Consider the following 18524-nt stretch of genomic DNA (forward strand, 5'->3'; position numbering starts at 1 on the left):
TAACATAACCAACAGGCTATCGTTCTCCACACCTCGCCCTCTCCATATCGTTACCCGTCCAGTAACATAACCAACAGGCTATCGTTCTCCACACCTCGCCCTCTCTATATCATTACTCGTCCAGTAACATAACCAACAGGCTATCGTTCTCCACACCTCGCCCTCTCTATATCATTACCCATCCAGTAACATAACCAACAGGCTATCGTTCTCGATGTCTCATCATCTCTCTGTCCGTTGTCTGATTGCACCTCTGAAGTGCCTTTTGACGCTTTCTTTTCTGCATTAAAGGTGTTATATAAATGTAAGTTTTGCTGATAAGTCCTGACTACACCAACCCCATTGCTGGATATCTGTTCTCAGTTACCGAGGTTTCATACCGGCAGCGGATGTGTAAAATAACGGGTGTCGGACATTTCAATTACCGGGGGGAAAGCGATTAGATTTTTCATTATTTTTATTGGTCGATTCTCCAGCCCTACACCAACAGTGATTGTTTCGATTAGTCAGTGTAATTTCTCAGACAGTTTTCTAGCTGTTTCTCTCACTTCAGATTCGTTCCTTCCCTGCCACTAGAGTTCTGACTCGCTGCTTTTTTATTTCTCGGGAAATCGCAAAGTGCAGCAGCAGGAAAAACTGAGAGAAAGGAGTCTATCATATTGTCTGTCAGTAATCTGATGTCATGTTGGACACTGAAGGACAGAGACAAATAATCATGTTAAAACTGCTGCAGATTCTCAGCGATTCCTCACTCTCTGAGAACTATAATTCATCAAATTTCTTTGCCGTTAATGACTGAATCAAGATATTTACAGAATATTCAGCCCATGTTCAGAATGGATCAGAACCTGGCACAGTGACTGCTTCCTGTGCTCAACAACTGGGAGATCCCATCACTGAGCAGATCCTTTCCTTCTCATTCTCGGTGTTTATATTTCACTCAGCTCCTCAATATATTCATTACTATTCTTTACAGAAAGTCACTGAGCTCGCGGAGAAGGGAAACCGGGCGGACAGTTCCAAACTTCTCCTAACTCTGGTGATGGAGAAAGGCTCTCGGGCCCGAAGGGTGATGTGGGAATCCTTTGTGAAAATGCGCCATGGGGTACCAAAGCTGAACAAAATACTGAAAGAAATACAGGAACTTGGTACGGTAAAATCACACGCTGAATTCAATTTCACATTCAAACAGGATTTTACTGTAATATTACACAGATCTGATTTCATGAACACTAATTGATTTAAACAGGTTCTGATCCATTTGATTACATGAACATCGCACGAGGTTTATCCGAAGTACCCAGACACCTGAGAGGTAAGTGATGAAATGGAGATTTCAAACCGTTTATCTCACGATAGAATCCAAATATTTGACTGGGGCTGATTTGTTTAAATGTTGTCAGAATCTGTGAATGAGAAGGTCCAAGGCTCAGGGAATAGGATGGAACATTATTTGGATTCGTGATTAATCCACAAAAGTTCTCCATAGATTCAATTTACAAATAAAGCTGATTTTTGAATTATTGGTAAATTTGCAGGTCTTGTATTCTCCAGTTAATCCGACTGCACATTGCCTACACCTGGCAGGATCCTGATTCACTGTGAAACCCCATACACACCTGGCAGGATCCTGATACACTGTGAAACCCCATACACACCTGGCAGGATCCTGATACACTGTGAAACCCCATACACACCTGGCAGGATCCTGATACACTGAAACCCCATACACACCTGGCAGAATCCTGATACACTGGGAAACTCCATACGCACCTGGCAGAATCCTGATACACTGTGAAACCCCATACACACCTGGCAGGATCCTGATACACTGTGAAACCCCATACACACCTGGCAGGATCCTGATACACTGTGAAACCCCATACACACCTGGCAGGATCCTGATACACTGTGAAACCCCATACACACCTGGCAGGATCCTGATACACTGTGAAACCCCATACACACCTAGCAGGATCCTGATACACTGTGAAACCCCACACACACCTGGCAGGATCCTGATACACTGTGAAACCCCACACACACCTGGCAGGATCCTGATACATGGTGAAACCCCATACACACCTGGCAGGAGCCTGATACACTGTGAAACCCCATACACACCTGGCAGGATCCTGATACACTGAAACCCCATACACACCTGGCAGGGTCCTGATACACTGAAACCGCATACACACCTGGCAGGATCCTGATACACTGTGAAACCCCATACATACCTGGCAGGGTCCTGATACACTGTGAAACCCCAGACACACCTGGCAGGGTCCTGATACACTGAAACCCCATACACACCTGGCAGAATCCTGATACACTGTGAAACCCCATGCACACCTGGCAGGATCCTGATACACTGTGAAACCCCAGACACACCTGGCAGGATCCTGATACACTGTTAAACCCCATACACACCTGGCAGGATCCTGATACACTGTGAAACCCCATACACACCTGGCAGGATCCCGATACACTGTGAAACCCCATACACACCTGGCAGGATCCTGATACACTGTGAAACCCCATACACACCTGGCAGGGCCCTGACACACTGAAAACCCAGACACACCTGGCAGGATCCTGATATACTGTGAAACCCCATACACACCTGGCAGGATCCTGATACACTGTGAAACCCCATACACACCTGGCAGGATCCCGATACACTGTGAAACCCCATACACACCTGGCAGGATCCCGATACACTGTGAAACCCCATACACGCCTGGCAGGATCCTGATACACTGTGAAACCCCATACACGCCTGGCAGGATCCTGATACACTGTGAAACCCCATACACGCCTGGCAGGATCCTGATACACTGTGAAACCCCATACATACCTGGCAGGATCCTGATACACTGTGAAACCCCATACACACCTGGCAGGATCCTGATACACTGTGAAACCCCATACACACCTGGCAGGATCCTGATACACTGTGAAACCCCATACACACCTGGCAGGATCCCGATACACTGTGAAACCCCATACACACCTGGCAGGATCCTGATACACTGAAACCCCATACACACCTGGCAGGATCCTGATACACTGTGAAACCCCATACACACCTGGCAGGATCCTGATACACTGTGAAACCCCACACACACCTGGCAGGATCCTGATACACTGAAACCCCATACACACCTGGCAGGATCCCGATACACTGTGAAACCCCATACACACCTGGCAGGATCCTGATACACTGTGAAACCCCATACACACCTGGCAGGATCCTGATACACTGTGAAACCCCATACACACCTGGCAGGAGCCTGATACACTGTGAAACCCCATACACACCTGGCAGGATCCTGATACACTGTGAAACCCCATACACACCTGGGAGGATCCTGATACACTGTGAAACCCCACACACACCTGGCAGGGTCCTGATACACTCTGAAACCCCATACACACCTGGCAGGATCCTGATACACTGAAACCCCATACACACCTGGCAGGATCCTGATACACTGGGAAACCCCATACACACCTGGCAGGATCCTGATACACTGTGAAACCCCATACACACCTGGCAGGATCCTGATACACTGAAACCCCACACACACCTGGCAGGGTCCTGATACACTGTGAAACCCCATACACACCTGGCAGGATCCTGATACAATGTGAAACCCCATACACACCTGGCAGGATCCTGATACACTGAAACCCCATACACACCTGGCAGGATCCTGATACACTGTGAAACCCCATACACACCTGGCAGGGTCCTGATACACTGAAACCCCACACACACCTGGCAGGATCCTGATACACTGTGAAACCCCATACACACCTGGCAGGATCCTGATACACTGTGAAACCCCATACACACCTGGCAGGATCCTGATACACTGTGAAACCCCAGACACACCTGGCAGGATCCTGATACACTGTGAAACCCCATACACACCTGGCAGGATCCTGATACACTGTGAAACCCCATACACACCTGGCAGGGTCCTGATACACTGAAACCCCATACACACCTGGCAGGATCCTGATACACTGAAACCCCATACACACCTGGCATAGAAACTTCGAATATAGGAGCAGGAGTAGGCCATTAGGCCCCTCGAGTCTGCTCTGCCATTCAATCCGATCATGGCTGATCATCCGAATTCAGTACCCAGTCCCTGCTTTCTCCCCATACCCCTTGATCCCTTTAGCCTTAAGAAATATATCCAACTCCTTCTTGAATATATTTAATGAATTGGCCTCTACTGCCTTCTGTGTTAGAGAATTCCACAGGTTCACCACTCTCTGGGTGAATAAATTCCTCCTCATTTCTGTCCTGAAGGGCCTACCCTTATCCTTAGACTGTGACCCCTGGTTCTGGATTCTCCGACCATCGGGAACATCCTCCCTGCATCGAGTCTGTCCAGTCCTGCCAGTATTTTATAAGTTTCAATGAGATCCCCTATCATTCTTCTAAACTCCAGCGAGTACAAGCCCAATCGACCCAATCTCTCCTCATACGTCATTCCTGCCATCCCAGGTATCAGCCTGGTGAATCTTAGCTGAACTCCCTCCATGGCAAGAACATCCTTCCTCACAAGGCGATGAAAAATTGCACACACCTGACAGAATCCTGATACACTGTGAAACCTCATACACACCTGGCAGGATCCTGATACACTGTGAAACCCCATACACACCTGACAGAATCCTGATACACTGTGAATCCCCATACACACCTGGCAGGATCCTGATGCCTCCGATCGGAACAAATCTTTGAACCTACCTGCTGGTTCCATAAATCCCAAGGCTGGGCCTCTCCGGGTCTGCGCCAGGCCTCTCCGGGTCCGTGCCGGGTCTGCGCTGGGGCCTCTCCGGTTCTGCGCCGGGCCCACTCCGGGTCCGCGCCCTCTCTGGGTCTACGCCGGGCATCTCCGGGTCCACATCCTCTCCGGTCTGCGCCGGGGCCTGTCCGTGTCCGCGCCGGGGCCTGTCCGTGTCCGCGCCGGGGCCTGTCCGGGTCCGCGCCGGGGCCTGTCCGGGTCCGCGCCGGGGCCTGTCCGGGTCCGCGCCGGGGTCTCTCCGCATCTCTGCTGGGAGAAGCCCACGTATCCCAGGGGCAGATGCAGTTCGCGCGCCATTGGGATCATGTAGGCTAGGTGAACCAATCAAAGAATGGGATCCCCCTTCATACTTTTGACAGGTCTGTACACACAGAATTGAGTCATAGAGTTATACAGCACAGAAAGAAGCCCTTCGGCCCATCGTGTCCGCACCGGCCTTCAAGCCCTGTCTATTCTAATCCCATTTCCCAGCACTTGGTCCGTAGCCTTGTATGCTATGGCGTTGTCAAATGTAATATTTCTATTTTTCAACATTCTTAAGCAGATAAAATCCGGCCTTTCGCCTGCTTTAACCAGGCGTAGGAATTCCATGGCCTTTCAGCGGGCGGAAGTTGTGCAAAAAGCGCATCTCTCCACCCGCAGAGGCAATTTTCCTGGGCTGGCGGACCTTGACAGATCGCCAGTGCCGGTTTTCAGCACATGCGCTTCCATTGCCTGAAACTGACACTTGCGAGACGCCAATGGGTGCATACACACCTAGTACGCACCCATGGGGGTTGGAAAATCCAGCCCCTTATAACAGGAGAATGATTAGGTGCAGAAAATGTGTATTTGACCCAAGATAAGCCTGTCCCTGTTAGAGAGATGACCCACTTACCCCTCTCCGTGTATTGACACAAACTCGTTCAATTGTCTCTACCCCGCCTAACAAGGCCCCATCACTGTGTTTCCTTGGTAACTGGTCCACCCAATAAATTATGTTACGGGCAACAAAAATACCCTGAGTTACCCTCTTACTTTCAATTCACTCCATTAGTAATTATTTTGCTAATTGTGAGCCTGATCTCTGCATTAATTTTGTGAAATCCATTAAAACATTTCAATACCGAAGTCTCCTGATCAAACAAAACTCATCAAACCCAGTAAGCCTTCTTACAGCCTAACCTCTGAATACCTTCAACCATCTTTCTCCGTGCACACAATACACCGGATAACCTGCACAATTCATGAAACAATAGCAATCTACCTCCTGTCTATTCACAGTCTGTCCCTCTCTCAGTGCATACTATACCCCAGATAACCTGCACAATTCATGAAACAATAGCAATCTACCTCCTGTCTATTCACAGTCTGTCCCTCTCAGTGCACACAATACCCCAGATAACCAGCACAATACATGAAACAATAGCAATCTACCTCCTGTCTATTCACAGTCTGTCCCTCTCAGTGCACACAATATCCCAGATAACCTGCACAATACATGAAACAATAGCAATCTACCTCCTGTCTATTCACAGTCTGTCCCTCTCTCAGTGCAAACAATACCCCAGATAACCTGCACAATACATGAAACAATAGCAATCTACCTCCTGTCTATTCACAGTCTGTCCCTCTCAGTGCACACAATACCCCAGATAACCTGCACAATTCATGAAACAATAGCAATCTACCTCCTGTCTACTCACTATGTGTCCCACTCTCAGTGCACACAATATCCCAGATAACCTGCACAATTCATGAAACAATAGCAATCTACCTCCTGTCTATTCACAGTCTGTCCCTCTCTCAGTGCACACAATACCCCAGATAACCTGCACAATTCATGAAACAATAGCAATCTACCTCCTGTCTAGTCACAGTCTGTCCCTCTCTCAGTGCACACAATACCCCAGATAACCTGCACAATTCATGAAACAATAGCAATCTACCTCCTGTCGAGTCACAGTCTGTCCCTCTCTCAGTGCACACAATACCCCAGATAACCTGCACAATTCATGAAACAATAGCAATCTACCTCCTGTCTATTCACAGTCTGTCCCTCTCTCAGTGCACACAATACCCCAGATAACCTGCACAATACATGAAACAATAGCAATCTACCTCCTGTCTATTCACAGTCTGTCCCTCTCTCAGTGCACACAATACCCCAGATAAGCTGCACAATTCATGAAACAATAGCAATCTACCTCCTGTCTATTCAGTCTGTCCCTCTCAGTGCACACAATACCCCAGATAACCTGCACAATTCATGAAACAATAGCAATTTACCTCCTGTCTATTCTCAGTCTGTCCCTCTCTCAGTGCACACAATACCCCAGATAACCTGCACAATTCATGAAACAATAGCAATCTACCTCCTGTCTATTCACAGTCTGTCCCTCTCTCAGTGCACACAGTACCCCAGATAACCTGCACAATTCATGAAACAATAGCAATCTACCTCCTGTCTATTCACAGTCTGTCCCTCTCTCAGTGCACACAATACCCCAGATAACCTGCACAATACATGAAACAATAGCAAACTACCTCCTGTCTATTCAAAGTCTGTCCCTCTCAGTGCACACAATACCCCAGATAACCTGCACAATTCATGAAACAATAGCAATCTACCTCCTGTCTATTCAGTCTGTCCCTCTCAGTGCACACAATAGCCCAGATAACCTGCTCAATACATGAAACAATAGCAATCTACCTCCTGTCTATTCACAGTCTGTCCCTCTCTCAGTGCACACAATACCCCAGATAACCTGCACAATTCATGAAACAATAGCAATCTACCTCCTGTCTATTCACAGTCTGTCCCTCTCAGTGCACACAATACCCCAGATAACCTGCACAATTCATGAAACAATAGCAATCTACCTCCTGTCTATTCACAGTCTGTCCCTCTCAGTGCACACAATACCCCAGATAACCTGCACAATTCATGAAACAATAGCAGTCTACCTCCTGTCTATTCACAGTCTGTCCCTCTCAGTCACACAATACCCCAGATAACCTGCACAATTCATGAAACAATAGCAATCTACCTCCTGTCTATTCACAGTCTGTCCCTCTCTCAGTGCACACAATACCCCAAATAACCTGCACAATTCATGAAACAATAGCAATCTACCTCCTGTCTATTCACAGTCTGTCCCTCACTCAGTGCACACAATACCCCAGATAACCTGCACAATACATGAAACAATAGCAATCTACCTCCTGCCTATTCACAGTCTGTCCCTCTCAGTGCACACAATACCCCAGATAACCTGCACAATACATGAAACAATATCAATTTACCTCCTGTCTATTCACAGTCTGCCCCTCTCTTAGTGCACACAATACCCCAGATAACCTGCACAATTCATGAAACAATAGCAATCTACCTCCTGCCTATTCACAGTCTGTCCCTCTCAGTGCACACAATACCCCAGATAACCTGCACAATACATGAAACAATATCAATTTACCTCCTGTCTATTCACAGTCTGCCCCTCTCTTAGTGCACACAATACCCCAGATAACCTGCACAATACATGAAACAATAGCAATCTACCTCCTGTCTATTCACAGTCTGTCCCTCTCAGTGCACACAGTACCCCAGATAACCTGCACAATTCATGAAACAATAGCAATCTACCTCCTGTCTATTCAGTCTGTCCCTCTCAGTGCAAACAATACCCCAGATAACCTGCACAATACATGAAACAATAGCAGTCTACCTCCTGTCTATTCACAGTCTGTCCCTCTCTCAGTGCACACAATACCCCAGATAACCTGCACAATACATGAAACAATAGCAATCTACCTCCTGTCTATTCACAGTCTGTCGCTCTCAGTGCACACAATACCCCAGATGACCTGCACAATTCATGAAACAATAGCAATCTACCTCCTGTCTATTCACAGTCTGTCCCTCTCAGTACACACAATACCCCAGGTAACCTGCACAATTCATGCAACAATAGCAATCTACCTCCTGTCTATTCACAGTCTGTCCCTCTCTCAGTGCACACATTACCCCAGATAACCTGCACAATACATGAAACAATAGCAATCCACCTCCTGTCTATTCACAGTCTGTCCCTCTCTCAGTGCACACAATACCCCAGATAACCTGCACAATTCATGAAACAATAGCAATCTACCTCCTGTCTATTCACAGTCTGTCCCTCTCTCAGTGCACACAATACCCCAGATAACCTGCACAATACATGAAACAATAGCAATCTACCTCCTGTCTATTCACAGTCTGTCCCTCAGTGCACACAATACCCCAGATAATCTGCACAATTCATGAAACAATAGCAATCTACCTCCTGTCTATTCACAGTCTGTCCCTCTCTCAGTGCACACAATACCCCAGATAACCTGCACAATACATGAAACAATAGCAATCTACCTCCTGTCTATTCACAGTCTGACCCTCTCTCAGTGCACACAATACGCCAGATAACCTGCACAATGCATGAAACAATAGCAATCTACCTCCTGTCTATTCACAGTCTGACCCTCTCTCAGTGCACACAATACCCCAGATAACCTGCACAATTCATGAAATAGCAATCTACCTCCTGTCTATTCACAGTCTCTCCCTCTCAGTGCACACAATACCCCAGATAACCTGCACAATTCATGAAACAATAGCAATCTACCTCCTGTCTATTCAGTCTATCCCTCTCTCAGTGCACACAATACCCCAGATAACCTGCACGATTCATGAAACAATAGCAATCTACCTCCTGTCTATTCACAGTCTGTCTCTCTCTCAGTGCACACAATACCCCAGATAACCAGCACAATTCATGAAACAATAGCAATCTACCTCCTGTCTATTCACAGTCTGTCCCTCTCAGTGCACACAATACCCCAAATAACCTGCACAATTCATGAAACAATAGCAATCTACCTCCTGTCTATTCACAGTCTGTCACTCTCAGTGCACACAATACCCCAGATAACCTGCACAATTCATGAAACAATAGCAATCTACCTCCTGTCTATTCAGTCTGTCCCTCTCTCAGTGCACACAATACCCCAGATGACCTGCACAATTCATGAAACAATAGCAATCTACCTCCTGTCTATTCACAGTCTGTCCCTCTCAGTACACACAATACCCCAGGTAACCTGCACAATTCATGCAACAATAGCAATCTACCTCCTGTCTATTCACAGTCTGTCCCTCTCTCAGTGCACACATTACCCCAGATAACCTGCACAATCCATGAAACAATAGCAATCTACCTCCTGTCTATTCACAGTCTGTCCCTCTCTCAGTGCACACAATACCGCAGATAACCTGCACAATACATGAAACAATTGCAATCTACCTCCTGTCTATTCACAGTCTGTCCCTCTCTCAGTGCACACAATACCCCAGATAACCTGCACAATTCATGAAACAATAGCAATCTACCTCCTGTCTATTCACAGTCTGTCCCTCTCTCAGTGCACACAATACCCCAGATAACCTGCACAATACATGAAACAATAGCAATCTACCTCCTGTCTATTCACAGTCTGTCCCTCAGTGCACACAATACCCCAGATAATCTGCACAATTCATGAAACAATAGCAATCTACCTCCTGTCTATTCACAGTCTGTCCCTCTCTCAGTGCACACAATACCCCAGATAACCTGCACAATACATGAAACAATAGCAATCTACCTCCTGTCTATTCACAGTCTGACCCTCTCTCAGTGCACACAATACGCCAGATAACCTGCACAATGCATGAAACAACAGCAATCTACCTCCTGTCTATTCACAGTCTGACCCTCTCTCAGTGCACACAATACCCCAGATAACTTGCACAATTCATGAAATAGCAATCTACCTCCTGTCTATTCACAGTCTCTCCCTCTCAGTGCACACAATACCCCAGATAACCTGCACAATTCATGAAACAATAGCAATCTACCTCCTATCTATTCACAGTCTGTCCCTCTCTCAGTGCACACAATACCCCACATAACCTGTACAATACATGAAACAATAGCAATCTACCTCCTGTCTATTCACAGTCTGTCCCTCTCTCAGTGCACACAATACCCCAGATAACCTGCACAATTCATGAAACAATAGCAATCTACCTCCTGTCTATTCAGTCTATCCCTCTCTCAGTGCACACAATACCCCAGATAACCTGCACGATTCATGAAACAATAGCAATCTACCTCCTGTCTATTCACAGTCTGTCTCTCTCAGTGCACACAATACCCCAGATAACCTGCACAATTCATGAAACAGAAGCAATCTACCTCCTGTCTATTCACAGTCTGTCCCTCTCTCAGTGCACACAATACCCCAGATAACCAGCACAATTCATGAAACAATAGCAATCTACCTCCTGTCTATTCACAGTCTGTCCCTCTCAGTGCACACAATACCCCAGATAACCTGCACAATTCATGAAACAATAGCAATCTACCTCCTGTCTATTCACAGTCTGTCCCTCTCTCAGTGCACACAATACCCCAGATAACCTGCACAATTCATGAAACAATAGCAATCTACCTCCTGTCTATTCACAGACTGTCCCTCTCTCAGTGCACACAATACCCCAGATAACCTGCACAATACATGAAACAATCGCAATCTACCTCCTGTCTATTCACAGTCTGTCCCTCTCAGTGCACACAATACCCCAGATAACCTGCACAATACATGAAACAATAACAATCTACCTCCTGTCTATTCACAGTCTGTCCCTCTCAGTGCACACAATACCCCAGATAACCTGCACAATACATGAAACAATAGCAATCTACCTCCTGTCTATTCACAGTCTGTCCCTCTCAGTGCACACAATACCCCAGATAACCTGCACAATTCATGAAACAATAGCAATCTACCTCCTGTCTATTCACAGTCTGTCCCTCTCTCAGTGCACACAATACCCCAGATAACCTGCACAATTCATGAAACGATACCAATCTACCTCCTCTCTATTCAGTCTGTCCCTCTCAGTGCACACAATACCCCAGATAACCTGCACAATTCATGAAACAATAGCAATCTACCTCCTGTCTATTCACAGTCTGTCCCTCTCTCAGTGCACACAATACCCCAGATAACCTGCACAATTCATGAAACAATAGCAATCTACCTCCTGTCTATTCACAGTCTGTCCCTCTCTCAGTGCACACAATACCCCAGATAACCTGCACAATTCATGGAACAATAGCAATCTACCTCCTGTCTATTCAGTCTGTCCCTCTCAGTGCACAAAATCCCCCAGATAACCTGCACAATTCATGAAATAGCAATCTTCCTCCTGTCTATTCACAGTCTGTCCCTCTCAGTGCACACAATACCCCAGATAACCTGCACAATTCATGAAATAGCAATCTACCTCCTGTCTATTCACAGTCTGTCCCTCTCAGTGCACACAATACCCCAGATAACCTGCACAATACATGAAACAATAGCAATCTACCTCCTGTCTATTCACAGTCTGTCCCTCTCTCAGTGCACACAATACCCCAGATAACCTGCACAATTCATGAAACAATAGCAATCTACCTCCTGTCTATTCACAGTCTGTCCCTCTCAGTGCACACAATACCCCAGATAACCTGCACAATACATGAAACAATAGCAATCTACCTCCTGTCTATTCACAGTCTGTCCCTCTCTCAGTGCACACAATACCCCAGATAACCTGCACAATTCATGAAACAATAGCAATCTACCTCCTGTCTATTCACAGTCTGTCCCTCTCAGTGCAAACAATACCCCAGATGACCTGCACAATTCATGTAACAATAGCAATCTACCTCCTGTCTATTCACAGTCTGTCCCTCTCTCAGTGCACACAATACCCCAGGTAACCTGCACAATTCATGCAACAATAGCAATCTACCTCCTGTCTATTCACAGTCTGTCCCTCTCTCAGTGCACACATTACCCCAGATAACCTGCACAATCCATGAAACAATAGCAATCTACCTCCTGTCAATTCACAGTCTGTCCCTCTCTCAGTGCACACAATACCGCAGATAACCTGCACAATACATGAAATAGCAATCTACCTCCTGTCTATTCACAGTCTGTCCCTCTCTCAGTGCACACAATACTCCAGATAACCTGCACAATTCATGAAACAATAGCAATCTACCTCCTGTCTATTCACAGTCTGTCCTTCTCTGTGCACACAATACCCCAGATAACCTGCACAATTCATGAAACAATAGCAATCTACCTCCTGTCTATTCACAGTCTGTCTCTCTCAGTGCACACAATACCCCAGATAACCTGCACAATTCATGAAACAGAAGCAATCTCCCTCCTGTCTATTCACAGTCTGTCCCTCTCTCAGTGCACACAATACCCCAGATAACCTGCACAATTCATGAAACAATAGCAATCTACGTCCTGTCTATTCACAGTCTGTCCCTCTCAGTGCACACAATACCCCAGATAACCTGCACAATTCATGAAACAATAGCAATCTACCTCCTGTCTATTCACAGTCTGTCCCTCTCTCAGTGCACACAATACCCCAGATAACCTGCACAATTCATGAAACAATAGCAATCTACCTCCTGTCTATTCACAGTCTGTCCCTCTCTCAGTGCACACAATACCCCAGATAACCTGCACAATACATGAAACAATAGCAATCTACCTCCTGTCTATTCACAGTCTGTCCCTCTCAGTGCACACAATACCCCAGATAACCTGCACTATTCATGAAACAATAGCAATCTACCTCCTGTCTATTCAGTCTGTCCCTCTCTCAGTGCACACAATACCCCAGATAACCTGCACAATACATGAAACAATAACAATCTACCTCCTGTCTATTCACAGTCTGTCCCTCTCAGTGCACACAATACCCCAGATAACCTGCACAATTCATGAAACAATAGCAATCTACCTCCTGTCTATTCACAGTCTGTCCCTCTCTCAGTGCACACAATACCCCAGATAACCTGCACAATTCATGAAACAATAGCAATCTACCTCCTGTCTATTCACAGTCTGTCCCGCTCTCAGTGCACACAATACCCCAGATAACCTACACAATACCCCAGATAACCTGCACAATACATGAAACAATAGCAATCTACCTCCTGTCTATTCACAGTCTGTCCCTCTTTCGGTGCACACAATACCCCAGATAACCTGCACAATACATGAAACAATAGCATTCTACCTCCAGTCTATTCACAGTCTGTCCTTCTCTCAGTGCACACAATACCCCAGATAACCTGCACAATACATGAAACAATAGCAATCTACCTCCTGTCTATTCACAGTCTGTCCCTCTCTCAGTGCACACAATACCCCAGATAACCTGCACAATTCATGAAACAATAGCAATCTACCTCCTGTCTATTCAGTCCATCCCTCTCTCAGTGCACACAATACCCCAGATAACCTGCACAATTCATGAAACAATAACAATCTACCTCCTGTATATTCGCAGTCTGTCTCTCTCAGTGCACACAATACCCCAGATAACCTGCACAATACATGAAACAATAGCAATCTACCTCCTGTCTATTCACAGTCTGTCCCTCTCTCAGTGCACACAATACCCCAGATAACCTGCACAATTCATGAAACAATAGCAATCTACCTCCTGTCTATTCACAGTCTGTCCCTCTCTCAGTGCACACAATACCCCAGATAACCTGCACAATTCATGAAACAATAGCAATCTACCTCCTGTCTATTCACAGTCTGTCCCTCTCTCAGTGCACACAATACCCCAGATAACCTGCACAATTCATGAAATAGCAATCTACCTCCTGTCCATTCACAGTCTGTCCCTGTCTCAGTGCACACAATACCCCAGATAACCTGCACAATACATGAAACAATAGCAATCTACCTCCTGTCTATTCACAGTCTGTCCCTCTCTCAGTGCACACAATACCCCAGATAACCTGCACAATTCATGAAATAGCAATCTACCTCCTGTCCATTCACAGTCTGTCCCTGTCTCAGTGCACACAATACCCCAGATAACCTGCACAATACATGAAACAATAGCAATCTACCTCCTGTCTATTCACAGTCTGTCCCTCTCAGTGCACACAATACCCCAGATAACCTGCACAATTCATGAAACAATAGCAATCTACCTCCTGTCTATTCACAGTCTGTCCCTCTCTCAGTGCACACAATACCCCAGATAACCTGCACAATCCATGAAACAATAGCAATCTATCTCCTGTCTATTCACAGTCTGTCCCTCTCTGTGCACACAATACCCCAGATAACCTGCACAATACATGAAACAATAACAATCTACCTCCTGTCTATTCACAGTCTGTCCCTCTCTGTGCACACAATACCCCAGATAACCTGCACAATTCATGAAACTATAGCAATCTACCTCCTGTCTATTCACAGTCTGTCCCTCTCAGTGCACACAATACCCCAGATAACCTGCACAATTCATGAAACAATAGCAATCTACTTCCTGTCTATTCACAGTCTGTCCCTCTCTCAGTGCACACAATACCCCAGATAACCTGCACAATTCATGAAACAATAGCAATCTACCTCCTGTCTATTCACAGTCTGTCCCACTCTCAGTGCACACAATACCCCAGATAACCTGCACAATACATGAAACAATAGCAATCTACCTCCTGTCTATTCACAGTCTGTCCCTCTCTCAGTGCACACAAAACCCCAGATAACCTGCACAATTCATGAAACTATAGCAATCTACCTCCTGTCTATTCACGGTCTGTCCCTCACAGTGCACACAATACCCCAGATAACCTGCACAATTCATGAAACAATAGCAATCTACCTCCTGTCTATTCACAGTCTGTCCCTCTCTCAGTGCACACAGTACCCCAGATAACCTGCACAATTCATGAAACAATAGCAATCTTCCTCCTGTCTACTCACAGTCTGTCCCTCTCAGTGCACACAATACCCCAGATAACCTGCACAACACATGAAACAATAGCTATCTATCTCCTGTCTATTCACAGTCTGTCCCTCTCTCAGTGCACACAATACCCCAGATAACCTGCACAATTCATGAAACAATAGCAATCTACCTCCTGTCTATTCAGTCTGTCCCTCTCTCAGTGCACACAATACCACAGATAACCTGCACAATTCATGAAATAGCAATCTTCCTCCTGTCTATTCACAGTCTGTCCCTCTCAGTGCACACAATACCCCAGATAACCTGCACAATTCATGAAATAGCAATCTACCTCCTGTCTATTCACAGTCTGTCCCTCTCAGTGCACACAATACCCCAGATAACCTGCACAATACATGAAACAATAGCAATCTACCTCCTGTCTATTCACAGTCTGTCCCTCTCTCAGTGCACACAATACCCCAGATAACCTGCACAATTCATGAAACAATAGCAATCTACCTCCTGTCTATTCACAGTCTGTCCCTCTCAGTGCACACAATACCCCAGATAACCTGCACAATACATGAAACAATAGCAATCTACCTCCTGTCTATTCACAGTCTGTCCCTCTCTCAGTGCACACAATACCCCAGATAACCTGCACAATTCATGAAACAATAGCAATCTACCTCCTGTCTATTCACAGTCTGTCCCTCTCAGTGCAAACAATACCCCAGATGACCTGCACAATTCATGTAACAATAGCAATCTACCTCCTGTCTATTCACAGTCTGTCCCTCTCTCAGTGCACACAATACCCCAGGTAACCTGCACAATTCATGCAACAATAGCAATCTACCTCCTGTCTATTCACAGTCTGTCCCTCTCTCAGTGCACACATTACCCCAGATAACCTGCACAATCCATGAAACAATAGCAATCTACCTCCTGTCAATTCACAGTCTGTCCCTCTCTCAGTGCACACAATACCGCAGATAACCTGCACAATACATGAAATAGCAATCTACCTCCTGTCTATTCACAGTCTGTCCCTCTCTCAGTGCACACAATACTCCAGATAACCTGCACAATTCATGAAACAATAGCAATCTACCTCCTGTCTATTCACAGTCTGTCCTTCTCTGTGCACACAATACCCCAGATAACCTGCACAATTCATGAAACAATAGCAATCTACCTCCTGTCTATTCACAGTCTGTCTCTCTCAGTGCACACAATACCCCAGATAACCTGCACAATTCATGAAACAGAAGCAATCTCCCTCCTGTCTATTCACAGTCTGTCCCTCTCTCAGTGCACACAATACCCCAGATAACCTGCACAATTCATGAAACAATAGCAATCTACGTCCTGTCTATTCACAGTCTGTCCCTCTCAGTGCACACAATACCCCAGATAACCTGCACAATTCATGAAACAATAGCAATCTACCTCCTGTCTATTCACAGTCTGTCCCTCTCTCAGTGCACACAATACCCCAGATAACCTGCACAATTCATGAAACAATAGCAATCTACCTCCTGTGTCTATTCACAGTCTGTCCCTCTCTCAGTGCACACAATACCCCAGATAACCTGCACAATACATGAAACAATAGCAATCTACCTCCTGTCTATTCACAGTCTGTCCCTCTCAGTGCACACAATACCCCAGATAACCTGCACTATTCATGAAACAATAGCAATCTACCTCCTGTCTATTCAGTCTGTCCCTCTCTCAGTGCACACAATACCCCAGATAACCTGCACAATACATGAAACAATAACAATCTACCTCCTGTCTATTCACAGTCTGTCCCTCTCAGTGCACACAATACCCCAGATAACCTGCACAATTCATGAAACAATAGCAATCTACCTCCTGTCTATTCACAGTCTGTCCCTCTCTCAGTGCACACATACCCAGATAACCTGCACAATTCATGAAACAATAGCAATCTACCTCCTGTCTATTCACAGTCTGTCCCGCTCTCAGTGCACACAATACCCCAGATAACCTACACAATACCCCAGATAACCTGCACAATACATGAAACAATAGCAATCTACCTCCTGTCTATTCACAGTCTGTCCCTCTTTCGGTGCACACAATACCCCAGATAACCTGCACAATACATGAAACAATAGCATTCTACCTCCAGTCTATTCACAGTCTGTCCTTCTCTCAGTGCACACAATACCCCAGATAACCTGCACAATACATGAAACAATAGCAATCTACCTCCTGTCTATTCACAGTCTGTCCCTCTCTCAGTGCACACAATACCCCAGATAACCTGCACAATTCATGAAACAATAGCAATCTACCTCCTGTCTATTCAGTCCATCCCTCTCTCAGTGCACACAATACCCCAGATAACCTGCACAATTCATGAAACAATAACAATCTACCTCCTGTATATTCGCAGTCTGTCTCTCTCAGTGCACACAATACCCCAGATAACCTGCACAATACATGAAACAATAGCAATCTACCTCCTGTCTATTCACAGTCTGTCCCTCTCTCAGTGCACACAATACCCCAGATAACCTGCACAATTCATGAAACAATAGCAATCTACCTCCTGTCTATTCACAGTCTGTCCCTCTCTCAGTGCACACAATACCCCAGATAACCTGCACAATTCATGAAACAATAGCAATCTACCTCCTGTCTATTCACAGTCTGTCCCTCTCTCAGTGCACACAATACCCCAGATAACCTGCACAATTCATGAAATAGCAATCTACCTCCTGTCCATTCACAGTCTGTCCCTGTCTCAGTGCACACAATACCCCAGATAACCTGCACAATACATGAAACAATAGCAATCTACCTCCTGTCTATTCACAGTCTGTCCCTCT

At 45.8% G+C, this 18524-nt stretch overlaps 1 protein-coding gene across 1 annotated transcript in view; it reads left to right on the plus strand.

The window, feature by feature from the left end:
* Nucleotides 1-708: 708 nt before the first annotated feature.
* Nucleotides 709-18524, plus strand: part of LOC147083071 (NACHT, LRR and PYD domains-containing protein 3-like) — a 79357-nt gene continuing 61541 nt past the window's right edge. Inside the window, exons 1-2 of the mRNA XM_085980283.1 lie at nucleotides 709-1148; nucleotides 1250-1315. Coding sequence (XP_085836409.1) covers nucleotides 1043-1148; nucleotides 1250-1315 — 172 coding nt within the window. The 5' untranslated portion in view covers nucleotides 709-1042. The remainder of the gene's footprint in view (nucleotides 1149-1249; nucleotides 1316-18524) is intronic.

The sequence above is a fragment of the Somniosus microcephalus genome, unplaced genomic scaffold (assembly GCF_052327205.1).
Source record: "Somniosus microcephalus isolate GS21.2 unplaced genomic scaffold, FLI_Smic_1.0 scaffold98, whole genome shotgun sequence".
Lineage (NCBI taxonomy): Eukaryota > Metazoa > Chordata > Chondrichthyes > Squaliformes > Somniosidae > Somniosus > Somniosus microcephalus.